Here is a 22204-nt window from a genome sequence, read left to right on the forward strand (position 1 = left end):
TCCCCCTCTCCGCCCCAGCCTCCTCCTTACCCCTACCCAGTCATCACTCCCATCATGCACTGGTGCTGCTGCTCGCAGTGTGGTTTCAGTTACCTGAGACTGCAGTTGTGTGTGTGAGTTGTGTTTATGTGTGTGTGTGTGTGTGTGTGTGTGTGTGTGTGTCTACATCTATTGTTGACGGAGCCTTAATGGCTGAAAGCTTTATTTGTGACAGTCTTTTTGTTGTGCCTATCTGTGACTCAGCGTCTCCACTATAGGGTGAGTAGCAACTATCCTTTTCATAATATTGTTACTGTTATTTCACATTTATTTCTTATGTGATCACTGTTTCTGAATCATCTGTAGTGTTCTGACAGCTTTTCATTCATGTTTTCCTTCATGATTACCCACACACATAGATGAAAATTAATACATAAGAACTTACAGTAACTAAGTGATTACCATGTTCACTAGCCCATTAAAAACTCATTGTAAAGTACAAAATTATGAATAAAACAAACAATATTTACTTACATTTGGTTACTAAATTGATGGTGAATGTTTTTGGTTCAGGTTGTGTGCTATTTGTGACAACACATGTGTAGTTTCCCTTATCAGCATCCTGAACATATGTTGATTCAATTGTCTGATTTTGATCAACTGCAGAAATACTAAATGTTGAATGCTTGGGTGAAAGAGGTTCACCATCCTTATACCTGGTCAAAGAAACAGTTTCTATAAGTCTACAACAAAAATATTACTACACAGCACTTTTTATGTCTGTGTGGTCATAGAGGTCCCTAATGAAAGCAAAGTCTGCTGGAATACCTAAAACTGAACTTCCTGGAGCCTCAAAGCTCTGTCTTTGTCTGCTTCATTTCAGATTTATAAATGGTACATCTGCTGCCCATACTCATGACTAACCTGAATAATTTAGCAGTACTCTTCTCTGCCACAAAATGTACATTTTTTTGTCATTTATTGGGTCTATCAAATAGCCTTCGCACTTGTTACCTACAGTGGGTCATACATCTATTTTAATATTGTGGCAAATACTTTACTACAGTGACTCTACAACATTTTTCTGTTCAATATCAAATAAGAACATAAAAGGAAAGAATAAAAAAATAAAATATCTATAAAATTATGTTTAAACACAGGACACATATAATTTTTTACCTATTCTGTTGTCTGTATGATGTCCATTGATTTTGAGGGATTCAGCAGAATATAAATTAGTCTTTTGGATTTCCAACTTTTCATTTTCTTAGGAAATTGATTTTCAGCAGCACAATTCTCTTCTATTACATAAACAAATCATATTAAGAAAACCATAAAACTAATAATTTACCATAAAATGAATGAACATTATTAGCTATGTATTACTTGAGACTGCTTACAACAACAAGAACTGAGGCAGCAATACCATGCTAATGGACAAAGTTAATTACATTTCTCTACCAACTGAATCTTCTTTTATGACAATAAATAGAGTAACAGTAGCAATCATAGAACAGAATACTTATCATCCATCAGGATCATAAGTAATTTTTTTACCAATTACCAGTGTCCGTTAATTTAACTAGCCATTTTCAGATCAATGTGGGACAAAATGAAAATAAAATACTGTTATCATCTTTGATAGAATACACAGTGGTATATAACATTACATGTCTTACATCCCATCACTTCAGCAAGACGAACTGGACCCAGAGAGTGGTGGTGGTATTATTTGTATAGCTCATAGTTCTCCCTCCAGCAGCCATAAGACTATGGGTACAACAGACACATCACATTGACTTTCTATTGGAAATAAATATCCAGCACAGTGAGCAAACTGAGCACTTAGTATTTTTTATTGATACCAAAGTTATACCAACTCTCAAATAAAGCTATTATTTCACTTTCTGGAGATGGGCTTTTGATTTTGGAGCTCTGCTGGAGTGCGTGATGTTCTACAAGATGATTCTGGTTTTCATTCATTGGTACTGGTTTGGGCTCATATTATTTGTAATCATGGCAATTACTCTCTACTCCATTTCCAGCTACTGAAATAGTGTTGATCTTTCTTTCTATATTTGTTACAAGATACACACCAGTGGTCTGCCTAGTTTAGTATCAGACTACAATGTTATTAGTGCCTTCAATACTGCAGACTTTATTGAATTGTGGCAGCAGTAGCTGATAATGCGACAGCAACAACATCAAATTTAGTGAAAGGTAAATGTGCTACAGAAACAGCAGAGCAACTTCCTGCACTGCATAGCAAAGTGGGACAATGCTCTACCAACAGTGTTGGTATCTATGCCATCGTTATAAGCAACAGGGTTTCAAGCATTTGACAATTAAAATGAAACTTGAAACACATATGTCGTATGGTTGCTGCTGTTTTCCAATGTTAACAACATATCTGACACTCATGTTCAGCCTGCTTTTCTGTTATCTTCTAGGAGATAATTGGTTCACTATGCAACTTAGTAGGTTGTCACTTGATACCTTGTGACCCAGTTGTGCAAATCTTAGTTGTGGATAAAGGAGCTTCTGTATCCAAATTAATGCTGAAACATACTGGTGTGTCAACTCACCATTTTTGGTCACAACTAAATGGTAATGATATTTACAAACATGGATGTAGACAAATACAGTTTCTTTTTACAGTGCCTTCATCTATGTCAATTAACAGTTTCACTTTGGACTGTAGGCTCTGGGTTTCAAATATAAGATTTAGTTAATACAATCTGGAGTTAGTATTTCATCCAGTGATTTGGTTGTTTTATGCAAGGAAAACACTGATTTATATGCACAAAACACTGAAGCACTCATATCATTAAAACTCAATGACGCTCCCATTCTTTTTCTGGGTTATATCTGTAACTTTACTATGAAGGAAATAGTTAAAGCGGAACCAGATTGTTTATAGGTGTCAGATGCAGTTACACTGATCATACCTAGTCACTGAGTGACACTCAAGTCACAATCAAAAAGAATTCAGGAGTTTGGCTATTTTAAATGAACTATCAATGCTCAATATAATGTATAGTTTACCTGAAACTCTGTCCAGAAGAACTACTGGTAAACCTTTTGGCATTGTGAGTTCTTTTGCAATACTTAAAAAATATTTAGAGTAGCTTAGGTATGGTGATTTGGAATTCTAATGCTTCTTGGGAAAGATATAAATTATGACAGGAAAATATACTGAATTACATGCAGATAACATATCATTTCAATCAGATTCAGGAAAAGGGAGTCGAATATCACTGGTTTGTCACTTGTTAATTAGCGTTATTGAAGCTTAAAAGGTGTTTGACCTCTTCTCTCGGCCTGGCCTCATTTATTGCAGACAATTTTAAATAGGCACCATGCTGTCACCCATGGTCCTGATAGAGTGGAATAAATAACTGCCTAAGCATCTAATACAATAACAACAGTGTAAGTGAACTATATCTAAATAGAAAGGGAGGCACTCACTATAATTTATAGTATCAATTAATTCCTGATAATTATAGTATCAATTAATTTCTGTTAGACAGAATAAAATTCACCTGGTCATGGAACACTAGCTGTTAATTTTGATCTTTGGACCCCAAGCAAACATATCTAGTAAGACATCAGAAAAATTAAAGCAGCGGGTGTCAATTCTGTGCAATTACTGACACCACAGAGGCTGACGCCCTTCACTTAACAACTGAGAGCAGTGTTGCTTGTGTAGAGTTATCAGTCCTAATGGATGAGGAACAATGCATGAAATAACTGTAGAAATCAATGTGGGACATACAATGAACATATTCATTAGGACAGTGTGACAAAATTTGGTATTAATTGGCTATGGCAGTAGGTGACTGAGCAAGTGCCTTCGCTAATGGCTTGACATTACATGTGTACTTCTCCTGGTCTTGTGAGCATATCAGTTGGGCTTTAGATGACTGGAAAACTGTGGCTTGGTCAGATGTGTCCCAATTTCAGTTGTTAAGAGCTGAAGGTAGGGCTCAAGTGGGGCATAGATGCCATGAAGTCCTGGATCCAAGTTGTCAACAAGGCACTATGCAAGCTGGTGGTAGCTCCATAATGGTGTGGGCTGTGTGTACGTGAAATGGACTGGGTCCTCTGGGACATCTGAACCAGTAGTTGGCTCGAATTGGTTAGGTTCAGCTACTTGGAGGCTATTTACAGGCATTCATGGACTTCATGTTCCCAAATATTAATGGAATGATTTGGCCACCCAGACCACCTGACATGAATTCCATTGAACATTTATGGGACATATTTGAGAGGTCAGCTCACGCACAAAATCCTGCACCAGGGACACTTTCACAGTGATGGACATATATAGAGACAGCGTAGCTCAATATTTCTGCAGGGGACTTACAATTTATTTTATTTATTTATTTATTTATTTCTTACACCATGGATCCAACTGTGACAATTTCACATGGATGTAGTGTGTGTCAATTTTTACATTGTCAATGACAAGTACTTGTACACTATGTTTACAGGTAAAGAATATAAAGTTACTTAACCACTACAATGATCCATAACACAATATAATATAATGGAATGAGAATCCTTAGACCTACAGATTACAGGTATAAAACAAAGTAAATTAAGCCTGAAAAGGTCATATAACCCAGACTGTTAAATATAAGCAGTTAACACTAAAAGAGTTACATATGTGACAAGAATGTTCAGCTTAATGTTCAATTTATATGATAATGCATCTTATTTTAAGGCCGTTTCTCACTGTGTTTCATAAACTCTTCCAAACTGTAAAATGACATGGCTAAAAGAAATTGCCTCAGAAGCTCTTTAAATGTAGATTTGTTGGCAATTTCACATTTGATTTCTGGAGGAAGAGCATTAAATATCTTTATACCAGAGGACTGTACACCCTTCTGCACAATCTTCAAATTTTTACCTTCAGTGTGGAAATCATGTTTCCTCCTTGTGTTATACTGATGGTATTCACTGTTACATTTGTATAAATCAGTGTTTTTACTTATGAAACACATAAGTGAGTATATATATTGAGAAGTAGTTGTAAGAATTCCCAGATTCCGGAATAGGCTTCTGCAGCTGCATCTAGGATCTACACCAGACATCACTCTTACAACACGCTTCTGAGCAATGAATATTTTCTTTGCAAGAGGTTGATTTCCCCAGAAAATAATTCCATATGTCATCAAAGAATGGAAGTAACCATAGTATGCAGCTTTTTTAATGCTTAAGTTTGCACTGACAGAGATGATTCGCATTGCAAAAACTGAAGAGCTGAGTCTCTTGTAAAGATCTAAAATGTGATGGGACCAGTTTACTCTACAGTCAATCTTCACGCCTAGAAACTTTGTTACTTCCACTCTTTCTATGACCTGTGTGGCATATTTAACAGTCATTTCTTCCTCAGTTTTGGCAGTTGGGGTGAACTGAATATAATTAGTCTTACTCAGGTTAAGTGAAAGACCATTTGCAGTAAACCATTTCATTAAATCTATAAGAATAGTATTAACAGACAATGATTTGTTGAGTCCATGCCACGTTTAGATGCTGCACTATGCCAGGCAAAAGGAGGTCCAGCATGATATTAGAAGATATTTCATGACTTTCATCACCTCAGTGTAAGATGTACTATTGACCCACCATCCAACATGCCAATGCCATCCAACATGCCAATGCCTTTTTACATCTATTTACTGGTCCTGATAATCTTCATCACATACAGACTGCAAGTGTCAGCTGCAATACCGACCTTGAGCAAGTATTTGAATCAGTCAGCTGATGCACTACCATTACTTTTTACAGGCTCAGTTTCTATTTGTGCCCAGCCCTGGGAGGAGATGCTACTCACACATCACTCCTAACGAACATAGTTCAGTTAAAGCTCATACTCAAGCTGCCGGATTCCAAGGAATGGTCAGCATCTTTACTGGTGATCAATGTCTGTCTGTCCAGTACTGGTTCCGAGTATAACATTTTAGACTGTGTTCAGGTACTTCGATACTGAATCAGGTCAAGTATCAGAGAGTACAACACCTTTTGCAGAGGATCGAGTTCTTCACTGAAAGTTTACATGCTCAGTCGTTGGCACATAAAACTTGTAAATTAAATAATGAACACTGGGATACTATCGTTGAAGTCTACACTTGAATAATTTTATAATGTTCAGTTTACATTCTTACAGTTAATAAAGAAAATAAAGGTTTCTTTTTTAATGTGCTCTAATCACAACCACATTGTGACATGCAAATATCTAAAACTAGTAGACTGAGAAGAGGTTTAAATATAGATAAACTTGGTTTGCTTTGACAATGACCACAACTTGTGTAAGAAACTGAGAAGCAATGCAAACTTTTACCGAATACAAATTAGAGCACAATCCAATGAACCATTAATGTAACTTTATTTCACCTCATTAGAAAGCTTAGAGGATGGAAAGTGCTAATTCCAATCAGGAAAGAGGGTTACCATCATATCATGCAACACCAGACATACAGATTGTGCCATAACCAAAACACACTGTATTTGGTGACATTAAGATTCTCTCAATAGCTCTGCCTTTGAGGTAGATAGATGCTGAGCACCACAGCAGATGAAAGCCCCCTACATATGACGAATGGCTGCACAAACTGTGTAATCAAATTAGTGAAAGCCTCTTTGGTCTAGAGCAGGGCTTCCCAACCTTTACAGCGGGCGGACCCCTTCTCCAGTCGAAAATCCATGGCGGACCCCTAATCAGTCAAGAGCAAAGTAACTTTAAATTTCAGAGCCAAACCCATTGGACCTGAAAGCTTCTTAATTCAAGTGCCATGTTCCCAGTGACCCCCCCCCCCCCCCCCTCCCTACTAAGTATCAATAGTCAATAGTCAATAGGTTTAGAGATGAATGAAAACAACTTGAAATTAATGATCCAATTTGAATTCCCACCGTATCCAGACACTTACTAGTGGATTTACTCCCTATGTTCAACACACTTTAGCCTGAGTAAAATTACTTGGTACCTGACATTTCACACGTTGGAGCTGCCATCCTCCAACAGCAATCAACGTCACCTCCAAACTGTTCACTCTTGTCAAGCTGCCACTTGTGGTCTGTTCAATTCCACTGTTTGGCTACTGTTGTGTGAGGAGCATGCATATTTCGTAACAGTCGTGTGTGTGTGTGTGTATGGTTTTTCGTGAAATCCTAAGAAAAATGTTCAAATGTATGTAAAGTCTATGGGACTTAACTGCTGAGGTCATCAGTCCCTAGTCTTACACACTATTAACCATGGAGGTATATTCTACCTCCATGCTATTAACCTAAGTTTAACTTCCGCTAATGACAAAACACACACACACACACACACACACACACACACACACACACACACACACATGCCCTACACTGCCCGCCATTCCGTGTGGCTGTGAAGAAAAGAGGCAGACCCATGATTCGGGATACAAACACATCACGAAAGAAAAGAGGCCAAGGAACTGCCTTTAAAGGACTATTGTGACATCTGTTGTGCAATGTGTGGGAATACATTCACCCAGTTTACATGCGTTTCCAAAACCGGATTTCGTAAGCCGATGCCCCCCGCTTTTGGTTGGTCAGGTAAATACTTCAAAATCGATTCTGGAAATCTGCTTTTATAAAGCTGTTTTCCAGTTCCAAATCGATTTTGGTGCCCATGTAAACAGCTCGGAAAGTTTAGTTATTTTTATGTCTTTCCGTATCTACTGAACGGCGGCTGTCAGTCCATAGCCGGCAGCTAGAAGGCGGCGTTGCAACAGTGTTCTGTCAGTTGGTAGCTGGCAGGCGGCGTGGCAACAGTTAAGCCACAGCTGACAACTTCAACTACTATTTGGACACTATATCGTGGCACTCAGCCTCGACTGTAAACAAATCAGAAAAACAAACAAACAGACTCTGCTATTTCTATATAAGAAGACAAAGCATTTCACAGAACGTAAGACTTTTTTTCTCAAGGGAAGCAATTCTGGCAGAGGAGGTTTACTTCTTACAAGGTGGCACGTAAAAAGTCCTCATTTGTTTACGCTCGCTGCCAGTTGCCACAATATAGTGTCAGAGTAATAGCAAGTAATTGTAATAGAAGTATAGGCAGGCCATATTTTTAACTGAGAGGACGGAATATATTATAAAGGAAAGAAATTAGCTTTAGAGATCATTTTAATTTTCGTAACAAAAATATCAATGCCAACAGAATTCAATTAATAATTATTTTGTAGATGATAGAAGACAGAAACAAAATTCCTACAGAGTTATAATTCAGGTACGTTCACTGTGCATCTACGAAGAAAAATGCTTTCTTCTTTACTATGGATGAGTCTGTAGGAATAATAATGGAATCCTAACGTGATGGTTGAGGGTGCTTCTGCTAACACAATTTTTAAAGTCTGGGTTCAATTCTTGACAACTGGAGACGGATGTCTGCTTCCGCATCAAGACAGCTTCGGTACTTAGTTTTGTGGGCAGCATAGATCCAGAATCCAGATTCACACATGTATGTGGTGGCAAACGGAAGAAGTACACGTTTTGCCTTTTCAACAAGGGGGTAGTATTTCTTGTTATCCAAATGGATCTAAAAGTGTGAGTGACCGTCAATGTCAAAACTTGATTTCAAGGTAGGGTCTGTGGCAATTTCTATCAACAACTCATATTCATTTGACGACCCATTTGTATTTCTGCAGCTTCTCATCTTCAATTGTTAGAAAATAATTCTCCAACAATGACATCAAGCTGTGGAGATGTTCCAGGATTTGATGAAACAAATTCTCCCCAAGCGCCAATGTTTTGTTTTTCAAAAACTCCTTGAGAAGAGGAAAACAATCGACTTCCCCCTCCTTGACACTCTCTGCCCAAAAACTGATTTTCCTCTTGAATGCTCGAACTTTGTCGATAGCAGTGACCTTTGTTTCACTTTGCCCTTGGAGTGAAGTATTCATTTCGTTCATTTTGGAGAAAATATCTGACAAATAGGCAAGAATACACTGCCAATTTTCGTCATTAATAAGGTCTGCTAATTTGGTGTTATACTCCAAAAGGAAAGCTATGACTTCCAATCTTAATTCGTACAACCGAGATAGTGCACTCCCACTTGAAAGCCACCTCACTTCTGTGTGGAGGAGGAGGGAACGATGAAGGCTTCCCATATCTTCACACAGTATTGTGAAAAGTCTTGACTTCAATAGTCTTGATTTTATGTCGTTAATGATTTGAATGGATTCGTCTAAAACTTTCTTGAACGAAAGAGGCATTTGTTTCGTAGCTAAAGTGTATCTGTGGAGAGCACAATGACTACTGCTGCAATTCTTGTCGTTTTCTTTTATTTTCGTTATTGCTCCGACTGTAGGACCCATCATAGCTTTTGCACCATCTGTGCACACATCTATGCAATTAGACCATGAAACTTCGTTAGTCCTTAAAAAATCATCCAAAAGACAGAATATTTCAGTACCTGTCGTGTAGTGGCCTGCACAATAAGAAGTCCTCCTCAAAACATCCAGAAAATTCATAACGGACAAAAGCCAATAAAATCGCTAATCCTGCAACATCAGTGGATTCATCTATCTGCAGCGAAAATGAATTCTGTTGGATGTGAGAGTGTCTTTCACAACATTTGAAATGTCAACAATGCCTCTCTTGACAGTATTGTTTGATAATGGCACCGAAGATTCAAGCTTTACTGTCTTTTCGTCTAGCATGCAAGAAACAATATCATTAACACAGGGATTTATGAGATTTCCTGCAATGGTATGAGCTGTACCTGTTTTTGCCACTCGATAACTACCCAAGAAAGAAGCTTTAAATGAATTTTTATTGGCCTAATTGTTTTTGCACGAGTTTTCATGCAATGCTGGGAAGCAGCTAGTTCAGCACTATCCTTTTGAAAGAATCGGTGTCTTTAGCCTGGAAATCCGGGTGAGTACCTTCAAAATATTCCTGAAGAGGGGCAGCAGCCTTTTCAGTAGTTGCAAGGGCAACAGTCTGGATGATTGACTGATCTGGCCTTGTAACAATAACCAAAACGGCCTTGCTGTGCTGGTACTGCGAACGGCTGAAAGCAAGGGGAAACTACAGCTGTAATTTTTCCCAAGGGCATGCAGCTTTACTGTATGATTACATGATGATGGCGTCCTCTTGGGTAAAATATTCCGGAGGTAAAATAGTCCCCCATTCGGATCTCCGGGCGGGGACTACTCAAGAGGATGTCGTTATCAGGAGAAAGAAAACTGGCGTTCTACGGATCGGAGCGTGGAATGTCAGATCCCTTAATCGGACAGGTAGGTTAGAAAATTTAAAAAGGGAAATGGATAGGTTGAAGTTAGATATAGTGGGAATTAGTTAAGTTCGGTGGCAGGAGGAACAAGACTTCTGGTCAGGTGACTACAGGGTTATAAACACAAAATCAAATAAAGGTAATGCAGGAGTAGGTTTAATAATGAATAGGAAAATAGGAATGTGGGTAAGCTACTACAAACAGCATAGTGAACGCATTATTGTGGCCAAGATAGATACGAAGCCCACACCTACTACAGTTGTACAAGTTTATATGCCAACTAGCTCTGCAGATGACGAAGAAATTGAAGAAATGTATGATGAAATAAAAGAAATTATTCAGATTGTGAAGGGAGACGAAAATTTAATAGTCATGGGTGACTGGAATTCGAGTGTAGGAAAAGGGAGAGAAGGAAACATAGTAGGTGAATATGGATTGGGGGACAGAAATGAAAGAGGAAGCCGCCTGGTCGAATTTTGCACAGAGCACAACATAATCATAACTAACACTTGGTTTAAGAATCATGAAAGAAGGCTGTATACATGGAAGAACCCTGGAGATACTAAAAGGTATCAGATAGATTATATAATGGTAAGACAGAGATTTAGGAACCAGGTTTTAAATTGTAAGACATTTCCAAGGGCAGATGTGGACTCTGACCACAATCTATTGGTTATGACCTGTAGATTAAAACTGAAGAAACTGCAAAAAGGTGGGAATTTAAGGAGATGGGACCTGGATAAACTAAAAGAACCAGAGGTTGTACAGAGATTCAGGGAGAGCATAAGGGAGCAATTGACAGGAATGGGGGAAATAAATACAGTAGAAGAAGAATGGGTAGCTTTGAGGGATGAAGTAGTGAAGGCAGCAGAGGATCAAGTAGGTAAAAAGACGAGGGCTAGTAGAAATCCTTGGGTAACAGAAGAAATATTGAATTTAATTGATGAAAGGAGAAAATATAAAAATGCAGTAAGTGAAACAGGCAAAAAGGAATACAAACGTCTCAAAAATGAGATCGACAGGAAGTGCAAAATGGCTAAGCAGGGATGGCTAGAGGGCAAATGTAAGGATGTAGAGGCCTATCTCACTAGGGGTAAGATAGATACCGCCTACAGGAAAATTAAAGACACCTTTGGAGATAAGAGAACGACTTGTATGAATATCAAGAGCTCAGATGGAAACCCAGTTCTAAGCAAAGAAGGGAAAGCAGAAAGGTGGAAGGAGTATATAGAGGGTCTATACAAGGGCGATGTACTTGAGGACAATATTAAGGAAATGGAAGAGGATGTAGATGAAGATGAAATGGGAGATATGATACTGCGTGAAGAGTTTGACAGAGCACTGAAAGACCTGAGTCGAAACAAGGCTCCAGGAGTAGACAACATTCCATTGGAACTACTGACGGCAGTGGGAGAGCCAGTCCTGACAAAACTCTACCATCTGGTGAGCAAGAAGTATGAAACAGGCGAAATACCCTCAGACTTCAAGAAGAATATAATAATTCCAATCCCAAAGAAAGCAGGTGTTGACAGATGTGAAAATTACCGAACTATCAGCTTAATAAGTCACAGCTGCAAAATACTAACACGAATTCTTTACAGACGAATGGAAAAACTAGTAGAAGCCAACCTCGGGGAGGATCAGTTTGGATTCCGTAGAAACACTGGAACACGTGAGGCAATACTGACCTTACGACTTATCTTAGAAGAAAGATTAAGGAAAGGCAAACCTACGTTTCTAGCATTTGTAGACTTAGAGAAAGCTTTTGACAATGTTGACTGGAATACTCTCTTTCAAATTCTAAAGGTGGCAGGGGTAAAATACAGGGAGCGAAAGGCTATTTACAATTTGTACAGACAGCAGATGGCAGTTATAAGAGTCAAGGGACATGAAAGGGAAACAGTGGTTGGGAAGGGAGTAAGACAGGGTTGTAGCCTCTCCCCGATGTTGTTCAATCTGTATATTGAGCAAGCAGTAAAGGAAACAAAAGAAAAATTCGGAGTAGGTATTAAAATTCATGGAGAAGAAATTAAAACTTTGAGGTTCGCCGATGACATTGTAATTCTGTCAGAGACAGCAAAGGACTTGGAAGAGCAGTTGAATGGAATGGACAGTGTCTTGAAAGGAGGATATAAGATGAATATCAACAAAAGCAAAACAAGGATAATGGAATGTAGTCTAATTAAGTCGGGTGATGCTGAGGGAATTAGATTAGGAAATGAGACACTTAAAGTAGTAAAGGAGTTTTGCTATTTGGGGAGCAAAATAACTGATGATGGTCGAAGTAGAGAGGATATAAAATGTAGGCTGGCAATGGCAAGGAAAGCGTTTCTGAAGAAGAGAAATTTGTTAACATCGAGTATAGATTTAAGTGTCAGGAAGTCGTTTCTGAAAGTATTTGTGTGTAGTGTAGCCATGTATGGAAGTGAAACATGGACGATAAATAGTTTGTACAAGAAGAGAATAGAAGCTTTCGAAATGTGGTGCTACAGAAGAATGCTGAAGATTAGATGGGTAGATCACATAACTAATAAGGAAGTATTGAATAGGACTGGGGAGAAGAGAAGTTTGTGGCACAACTTGACCAGAAGAAGGGATCGGTTGGTAGGACATGTTCTGAGGCATCAAGGGATCACCAATTTAGTATTGGAGGGCAGCGTGGAGGGTAAAAATCGTAGAGGGAGACCAAGAGATGAATACACTAAGCAAATTCAGAGGGATGTAGGTTGCAGTAGGTACTGGGAGATGAAAAAGCTTGCACAGGATAGAGTAGCATGGAGAGCTGCATCAAACCAGTCTCAGGACTGAAGACCACAACAACAACAACAACCTTCAAAATGACCGCGCACATTAACTGGAACCATTGAACTGTTCTTAAGGACTCGCTAACAAATTACACACTGAGCTTTACCCTCCTTTGTCTCCATAAGGCCCATTTCTAAATAGCTTCTTGGTTCCTCCACTTCCACAGGATATTGCATCCAGTGGAGTACTTGCAACATTTTCACATAATAAATCCGGCTGTGGAGCTTCTTGTGATGTTTCTTCCTTTGGTCGTCCTCCCTCCTCATTCCTTTCAACTGGAAACTTCCCTTGTTGTGGAGGCGATGAAGAAACTGCACCCTTCTACAATGATCCTGACTTCAGCCACCGATCCATGTTGTTGTTGTTGTTGTGGTCTTCAGTCCTGAGACTGGTTTGATGCAGCTCTCCATGCTACTCTAACCTGTGCAAGCTTCTTCATCTCCCAGTACCTACTGCAACCTACATCCTTCTGAATCTGCTTGGTGTATTCATCTCTTGGTCTCCCTCTACGATTTTTACCCTCCACGCTGCCCTCCAATACTAAATTGGTGATCCCTTGATGCCTCAGAACATGTCCTACCAAGCGATCCCTTCTTCTAGTCAAGTTGTGCCACAAACTTCTCTTCTCCCCAATCCTATTCAATACTTCCTCATTAGTTATGTGATCTACCCATCTAATCTTCAGCATTCTTCTGTAGCACCACATTTCAAAAGCTTCTATTCTCCTCTTGTCCAAACTATTTATCGTCCATGTTTCACTTCCATACATGGCTACACTACACACAAATACTTTCAGAAACGACTTCCTGACACTTAAATCTATACTCGATGTTAACAAATTTCTCTTCTTCAGAAACGCTTTCCTTGCCATTGCCAGTCTACATTTTATATCCTCTCTACTTCGACCATCATCAATTATTTTGCTCCCCAAATAGCAAAACTCCTTTACTACTTTAAGCGTCTCATTTCCTAATCTAATTCCCTCAGCATCACCCGACTTAATTCGACTACATTCCATTATCCTCGCTTTGCTTTTGTTGATGTTCATCTTATATCCTCCTTTCAAGACACTATCCATTCCGTTCAACTGCTCTTCCAAGTCCTTTGCTGTCTCTGACAGAATTACAACGTCATCGGCGAACCTCAAAGTTTTTATTTCTTCTCCATGGATTCTAATACCTACTACGAATTTTTCTTTTGTTTCCTTCACTGCTTTCTTAATATACAGATTGAATAACATCGGGGATAAGCTACAACCCTGTCTCACTCCCTTCCCAACCACTGCTTCCCTTTCATACCCCTCGACTCTTATAACTGCCATCTGCTTTCTGTACAAATTGTAAATAGCCTTTCGCCCCCTGTATTTTACCCCTGCCACCTTCAGAATTTGAAAGAGAGTATTCCAGTCAACATTGGCAACAGCTTTCTCTAAGTCTACAAATGCTAGAAACGTAGGTTTGCCCTTCCTTAATCTAGCTTCTAAGATAAGTCGTAGGGTCAGTATTGCCTCACGTTGTAAGAGGTCCGAGCAGATGTAATACAGATGTAATTTTCTGTAAGAGGTCGGAGCAGATGTAATTTCGATGTATTGCTCATGCGCTACCTGCGATATGCAAGGTATAAGAGAATCGCTGATCAGAGAGCAGTGTTGACTGTACGAACTGTGTAGCAGTAGCAGTAAGTTGTTGCCACTGTGTGTGTCTGGTCGGGAGTCTGCTCTAGTCTGGTGTATCATGTTGGCTGGGCCGGTCGCGGTGCAGCGATGCCGGAGCCTGAGTATTATTGTATAGGGTAAAAAAAAAAAAAAAAAAAAAAAACAGCTTCGCGCATATCTAGTAATATTATGTAAACTCACATGTAAATCTTTTAAAAATGTCCTAATGATAATCTTTGTCTAGTTTCTAACAAGCATTCATTTCAATTTAAAGAATTTAATTTTTTTTTCAATGCATGATCATTGTGATTGTTGCAAAAGAAAAATCATTTGCTTCCTTTCATAAATAACAAATGTATAGGCCAGCATTGCACAGAGCTGTGCCGGAAAAGAGCTGTTGTAAGAGCAGATAGTTGCCGACTTTATCGAGGTGAGAATTTTTGCTTTTTATTCAGAATGATCTCACAGGGCCATGACACAGCACTGCTGTCGTCCAAATTTTACCAGGTTACTGAATTTATTTTTTATTACCAGGTTTAGGAATTTTTCTGTTTCGAGCTTACATTATATGAGAAAAGAATTTTGTGGGTACATTAAATGGGAAACAAATTTTGTGTGGAGGTTAAATGTGAATGAATTTCTGTAGGGAGGTTATAAATGAAAAAGAATTTCTGTAGAGAGGTTACACTAAATTAGAATCACATTCATTGTTAATATTTAAATTTATTTAATAATTTCGTGTGGGGAAGTTACAACGTGTTCCAACATTTCTACGGAATCCAAACTGATCTTCCCCAAGGTCGGCTTATACTAGTTTTTCCATTCGTCTGTAAAGAATTCGCGTTAGTATTTTGCAGCTGTGACTTATTAAACTGATAGTTCGGTAATTTTCACATCTGTCAACACCTGCTTTCTTTGGGATTGGAATTATTATATTCTTCTTGAAGTCTGAGGGTATTTCTCCTGTTTCATACATCTTGCTCACCAGATGGTAGAGTTTTGTCAGGACTGGCTCTCCCAAGGCCGTCAGTAGTTCTAATTGAATGTTGTCTACTCTGGAGGCCTTGTTTCGATCCATGTTAGAAGTAATAAACTGGTCAAAAATCGACTTATGAAATAGGTAGTGCACTGACAAAGCAAGTATAACATTTAATGATGCCTGGGGCCACATACGTACCAGCGAACGCTGTGATTGGTCGTCAAAGGTCGCTCCGCGCATGCGTAAAAGGTTTCAGTGCATCTAGCGCCGTGAGCCGGCGCACGAACGACCCACATATTGTTGCGAAACAGACGATCAGAGAAGCCGCATTCTCCGGCATTAAACTGTGTATGCTTTCTCACTTAGGAACCGCAAAGGCTGCTTGGGAATACGTCCTGAAGTAAATGTACACTTGTTTTTCACACGAAAAAAATAGTGATGAATTTGATTTTCACATTTTATTCAATAATTTTACTCATTATTTTACACGATTTGGTGAAAGGTGGCCGCGGACCCCTTTTAAAGAGCCGGCGGACCCCTAAGGGGTCCGTGGACCACACGTTAGGAAGCCCTGGTCTAGAGCTTCATGTGAGGAGGCGTTTTGTATGCCTACAGTATGAAAAACTGGGCTACTTGTTTTCTAATTCACTTAAGAAAGCAGAAAGCTGTGTGGTTTTAAATCTTAATATTCAATTACATTACGTTTCTGCTTCTATATATACCACATTTTCCATGTTTATTATACAAAAAAAGCTGTAAGCTTAGGCAGCCGATGAACAAATGTGTGATGCTGCAGGACAATTTCATGTACAGCTGGTAAGGGTAGTAAACAGCGAACATGTTGATACCAGTGCATAAAGTCCTTGTGACTTTCATTCTGTGTACTGGCTGGACAGTAACTACGCCTTGCAATGAGGTGCGTGAATCGTATACCAGATGTCAGCAGTTGAGAGAGGGTGTGTGGTTGTGCTCAAGGAAGCCATTTGGAGTAATCAACGAATCACTTCAAATTTGAATGGGAGTGATGCCACTATTTGACGATACTAGAAGGAATGGGTGAACCAGGGCCAAACACAGCATCAAGAAGGAAGCATTAACTGACAGGGATGACTGAACAAGAGGACCGAGCACCCATCAGCGAGGCACTCAGAGCGTCGGATTCATTATTATCATTGATCCAACATTTAAATGGTGTTTCAGCGACCACAAGGACCATTAATAGGTGATTACAGAAAGGGTGCTGAGCCTGGGCTCACAACACCCCTTACACTGACTATCTTTGACCTCTGTACACCAACAAGTCCATTCGCAGTGGTGTTAGGGACATTCAGCCTGGAATCTCACTGTGTGACTGGTGTAGAACCGCCTTCAGCGATGAATCCCACTTCAAATTGAGCCCCGATGACCAGGAAAGACGTGTCTGGAGATGTCTCAGACAGCGGTGGGTACCAACGTGACTGCCACCCACCATATAGCCTGACAATCAAGTTTGATGGTTTGGGGTACCATTTCATTTCATAGCACAACCACTTCGGTTGTCATCTGTGGCACACTTACAGTGCTGTGGTAAGTCGACGATATTCTACGCCCTGTTTTGTTGCCCTCCATGCCAAGCCAACCTGGGCTTACATTTCAGCAAGATGATAGCCGCTTGCACATGGCGAGAGTTTCTACTGCTTGACTTTGTGCTTGCTAAACCCTGCCTCTCCCGGCAAGGTCGCCCGATCTCTCCCAGTTGTGAATGTTTAGAGTATTGTGGATAAGGTCCTCCAACCAGCTCGGGATTTTGAAGATCGAACGCCCCAGTTTGGTAGACTCTGGCACGATATTCCTGAGGAGGACACCCAACAACACTATCAGTCAACGCCAAGGCGAATAACTACTTACATAAGGGCCCGAGGTGGTACAACGCATTATTGACTTGCTCAACTTATAAAGCTCTTTCTCTTGAATAAATCATCCATTTTTTCTGAAATTATAATCATTTGTTTGTCTATACAAGCAAATTACATCTATCGATTTATGTCTCATTTTGATAATTCCTTCGAGGTGTGTCTTTTTTTTTTTTTTTTGTCCTAGAGTATACTTTGGTGCACAGTACTTTCTGACGTATAATGTAGTAAAATTTTGAGGAGGCAGATTGTATTTTTGCTGAAGTTCGCAAACACTGATAAATAAATCTGATACTGTATTACTGTAATACGCTGCTGACACCTCGAAAAATTAGTTAGACGTTTCTCATTGAAATCAGTGCTTAACTATTAGCTCTACAACACAAAGCTTGTATGTAAGGCTGGTTACCCTGTTTTGACAATTCAATAAACAAGAACTGTTGCTTTTTGAGCACCAATTTGAGCTCTCTCAAATTTTATTGTCTCATTAATCCCTCACAAGTATATTACGATTAACGTTGTTCATAGTTACTATTAATGTTGTGTAACTATGGTACCGTGCCTATTGTCATCTTAGTTTCCACGAATAATAAACTATAATAATTAGTAACATTACTACACATTAGTCAGATTATTTTATTTCATATTATACAGCAAAAACACAAGACGGTTATCAACGTTTTGTATAATTTTAACTGTCACTTGCTATCGGATGCCAGTGTGGCACGGCAGCGCCGAGGTCCAAGCAAAAGCAATTTTCACTTTTCTTGGAAATTCATATTTTCGTCAACAGTTTGTCGTAACTCCTACCGGTTGGTTTCAATATCATGCTGCGTATATAATAATCGGTTTTTAACACGAAATCATAGAACCTTTTGATACGCTAAGTAACTCTCAAATACAATAAGGGTAACATAAATAAACTTATTTTTCCTGTTCAGCGAAAGTGAAAAGTTTCCTGTTAACGCATAGTAGACAAATTCAAACATTATTTTGTCGCCAGCTCGTTTTAGTATTGCTAGCGGCACCAGAAAATAAACTTCAGGGAGGAAATCTTACTATGCACTCTAGGTGTGCGGAAGCAGTGAGAAAGCGTGGGATTCGTCCACTCATTAACCAATGGATAATGAAGTGCCATTTCTACACGATGTTTGAAGATCTATACCTATACAGCGCACATATCTTTAGACGACCATATGACTGGGCCGCATTTCTTTTTTTCGCAGGCTGTAGGCTACAGCACAAAGTCAGTAAAACATTACGTTAATAAGTGCCTGTTACCATTCCAGCAACATTTCAATTCTTTTCTGAACTTAATCAGTTTTGAAACTGTCACTTAATTATCAGACTTCTTTATTTTAAATATTCGCTTTTTCGTTCAGTATTGCACTCTTACGAATGAACGTTCTCACACGAATGAGGAGTGGATGTGTCTCATACTACTCTGTGTCCCATCTGAAATGAAGAATTAAAGACTTGTAATCTTACTTAAACACTTTGCTAAATTGTTTGGCGCTAAAATGTAGTGAAATATTTATAGCCAAGTGATCTACTGTTTGTACGCGCCTATGGTGGCGAAATAACGGGGCCGGAGTATTTGGAGTCCTAATTGGACGATTTGATCTGTCGACTTACCTGTTGACGAAAGAGCAGTTATTATCGAATTGAATATTCAGGATGTCCATAAAACTACTTGTGCCAAAATGAGTGGAAAAATCCGATTACTTCGCATTTAATAACTTATCACTAAACTATACATTATCAGGTTTCCTTACGACTGACTGACTCATTTTGTTAGTATTTCAATGTGTCGAAACTGCAGTAAGTAGGAACGTGTAAACTCTACCACGCCCCTTTTCATGGTAAACACGAAGCCTCGGATTAATAAAGCAAGAAAGGGTTGGACTTCCTTAGCGAACGAAGCTCCCGTAGAAGTCCTGTACGTCTCGAAACTTATATTTGCTAGAACGGTAACTATTAAGTTGCGTTTTGGTGGTTCAAAGCAAAATAATTGTCGTCTTTCTCAGCCCGACATAGAGAGAGACGAGATACTCAGCACTAGCCACACTAGGGCTGGACAGCATAGGGGACGCTGAAGGGCCCGTGTCTCACCTGCGGGTGGCAAGCCCGCGTCCTTCTCGGGGCCAGATCAGTTTCCAGGGCCAGAAAACTAGTCTCACATTCGAAGATACTCGAAATCACTGCTCCAAGGTAACTGAACAGAAAATACAATAACTGAAGAGAGGCAGGCGGAGCAGAATTTAAAAGCATACCACAAAGCGACGATTGTGTAAATCGCGACATCTCTCTGCATCTAGCAGTTCAAATTCTGAGCTACACAACAAAACCGAGTACGATGGAGACAACCCCATTACCATTGTGACGGCAAAAAGGAATCCGAAGCGGGAAAAAATCTCTAGAAAGACAGAAGTGACATTCGAAACACCTACTTTCGAAACGTTAAACCGTTACGAATCTCTAAACAACACAATTGAAGTGATGGAAACCGCTCCATCACAACACGACACAGCATTGAGGACACCAGAAACGACCAATTAGAATGCAACCTAAGCAAACCAGGAGTCAGCAGCGGCCAATCGCGGAACAACTTCACCAAAACAGAGAACGCTGACCGCCAAACCACCAAAACTGCTTCTATCACCATCTCATTTAACGGACACCATCTGCAATTAAATTATGAACGCAAGAAACATTTAGAGGAGCCAGTCAAGGGAATATATAGAGACGATACTATTAAATACCATTTTGACTCGTTGGCAGACAATAGGAAAGCGCTGGATTTCTTCAAACTACATAATATCCCCCATTTCACTCAACAAAGAGCGAGTTGTAATTAAACGTCTCCCTGCAGCAGAAGTCAAAGAAGAACTTCACGATCTCGGATTAACAGAAGCTGATGTGTGTACTCCAAACCAAAAACCTTAAAGTACTTTGTAGTCACTCTTCCTCGAGGTAATTCAAACGAGGCAATGTATGATGTCCAATACATGCTGTACACAGGTGTCATCATCGAGGATTTTGAGAATATCTACATCTATATTTATACTCCGCAAGCCACCCAACGGCGTGTGGCGGAGGACACTTTACGTGCCACTGTCATTACATCCCTTTCCTGTTCCAGTCGCGTATGGTTCGCGGGATGAACGACTGCCGGAATCTCTCTAATTTTACATTCGTAATCTCCTCGGGAGGTATAAGTAGGGGGAAACAATATATTCGATACCTCATCCAGAATCGCACCCTCTCGAAACCTGGACAGCAAGCTACACCGCGATGCAGAGCACCTCTCTTGCAGAGTCTGCCACTTGAGTTCGCTAAACATCTCCGTAACGCTATCATGCTAACCAAATAACCCTGTGACGAAACGCGCCTCTCTTCTTTGGATCTTCTCTATCTCCTCTGTCAATCCGACCTGGTACGTGTCCCACACTGATGAGCAATACTCAAGTATAGGCCGAACGAGTGTCTTGTAAGCCACCTCCTTTGTTGTTGGACTACATTTTCTAAGGACTCTCCCAATGAATCTCAACCTGGCACACGCCTTACCAACAACTAATTTTATATGATCATTCCACTTCAAATCGTTCTGCACGCATACTCTCAGATATTTTACAGAAGTAACTGCTACCAGTGTTTGTTCCGCTATCATACAATCATACAATAAAGGATCCTTCTTTCTATGTATTCGCAATACATTACATTTGTCTATGTTAAGGGTCAGTTGCCACTCCCTGCACCAAGTGCTTATTCGCTGCAGATCTTCCTGCATTTCGCTGCAATTTTTTAATGCTGCAACTTCTCTGTATACTACAGCATCATCCGCGAAAAGCCGCATGGAACTTCCGACACTACCTACTAGGTCATTTATATATATTGTGAAAAGCAATGGTCCCATAACACTCCCCTGTGGCACGCCAGAGGTTACTTTAACGTCTGTAGACGTCTGTCCATTGAGAACAACATGCTGTGTTCTGTTTTCCAAAAACTCTTCAATCCAGCCGCACAGCTGACTGACATTCCGTAGGCTCTTACTTTGTTTATCAGGCGACAGTGCGGAACTGTATCGAACGCCTTCCGGAAGTCAAGGAAAATGGAATCTGCCTGGGAGCATGTATCTAATATTTTCTGGGTCTCAAGAACAAATATAGCGAGTTAGGTCTCACACGATCGCTGTTTCCGGAATCCATGTTGATTCCTACAGAGTAGATTCTGTGTTTCCAGAAATGACATGATACGCGAGCAAAAAACATGGTTCAAATGGCTCTGAGCACTATGGGACTTAACATCTATGGCCATCAGTCCCCTAGAACTTAGAACTACTTAAACCTAACTAACCTAAGGACATCACACAACACCCAGTCATCACGAGCCAGAGAAAATCCCTGACCCCGCCGGGAATCGAACCCGGGAACCCGGGCGCGGGAAGCGAGAACGCTACCGCACAAAAAACATGTTCTAAAATTCTACAACAGATCGATGTCAGAGAAATAGGCCTATAGTTTTGCGTATCTGCTCGGCGACCCTTCTTGAAGACCGGGACTACCTGTGCTCTTTTCCAATCATTTGGAACCTTCCGTTCCTCTAGAGACTTGCGGTACATGGCT

At 39.9% G+C, this 22204-nt stretch overlaps 1 protein-coding gene across 1 annotated transcript in view; it reads right to left on the reverse strand.

The window, feature by feature from the left end:
• Window positions 1-22204, reverse strand: part of LOC126456281 (X-linked interleukin-1 receptor accessory protein-like 2) — a 138582-nt gene that overhangs the window by 70556 nt on the left and 45822 nt on the right. Inside the window, exon 2 of the mRNA XM_050092032.1 lies at window positions 514-695. Coding sequence (XP_049947989.1) covers window positions 514-695 — 182 coding nt within the window. The remainder of the gene's footprint in view (window positions 1-513; window positions 696-22204) is intronic.

Source organism: Schistocerca serialis, chromosome 2 (assembly GCF_023864345.2).
Source record: "Schistocerca serialis cubense isolate TAMUIC-IGC-003099 chromosome 2, iqSchSeri2.2, whole genome shotgun sequence".
NCBI classification, from domain to species: Eukaryota; Metazoa; Arthropoda; class Insecta; order Orthoptera; family Acrididae; genus Schistocerca; species Schistocerca serialis.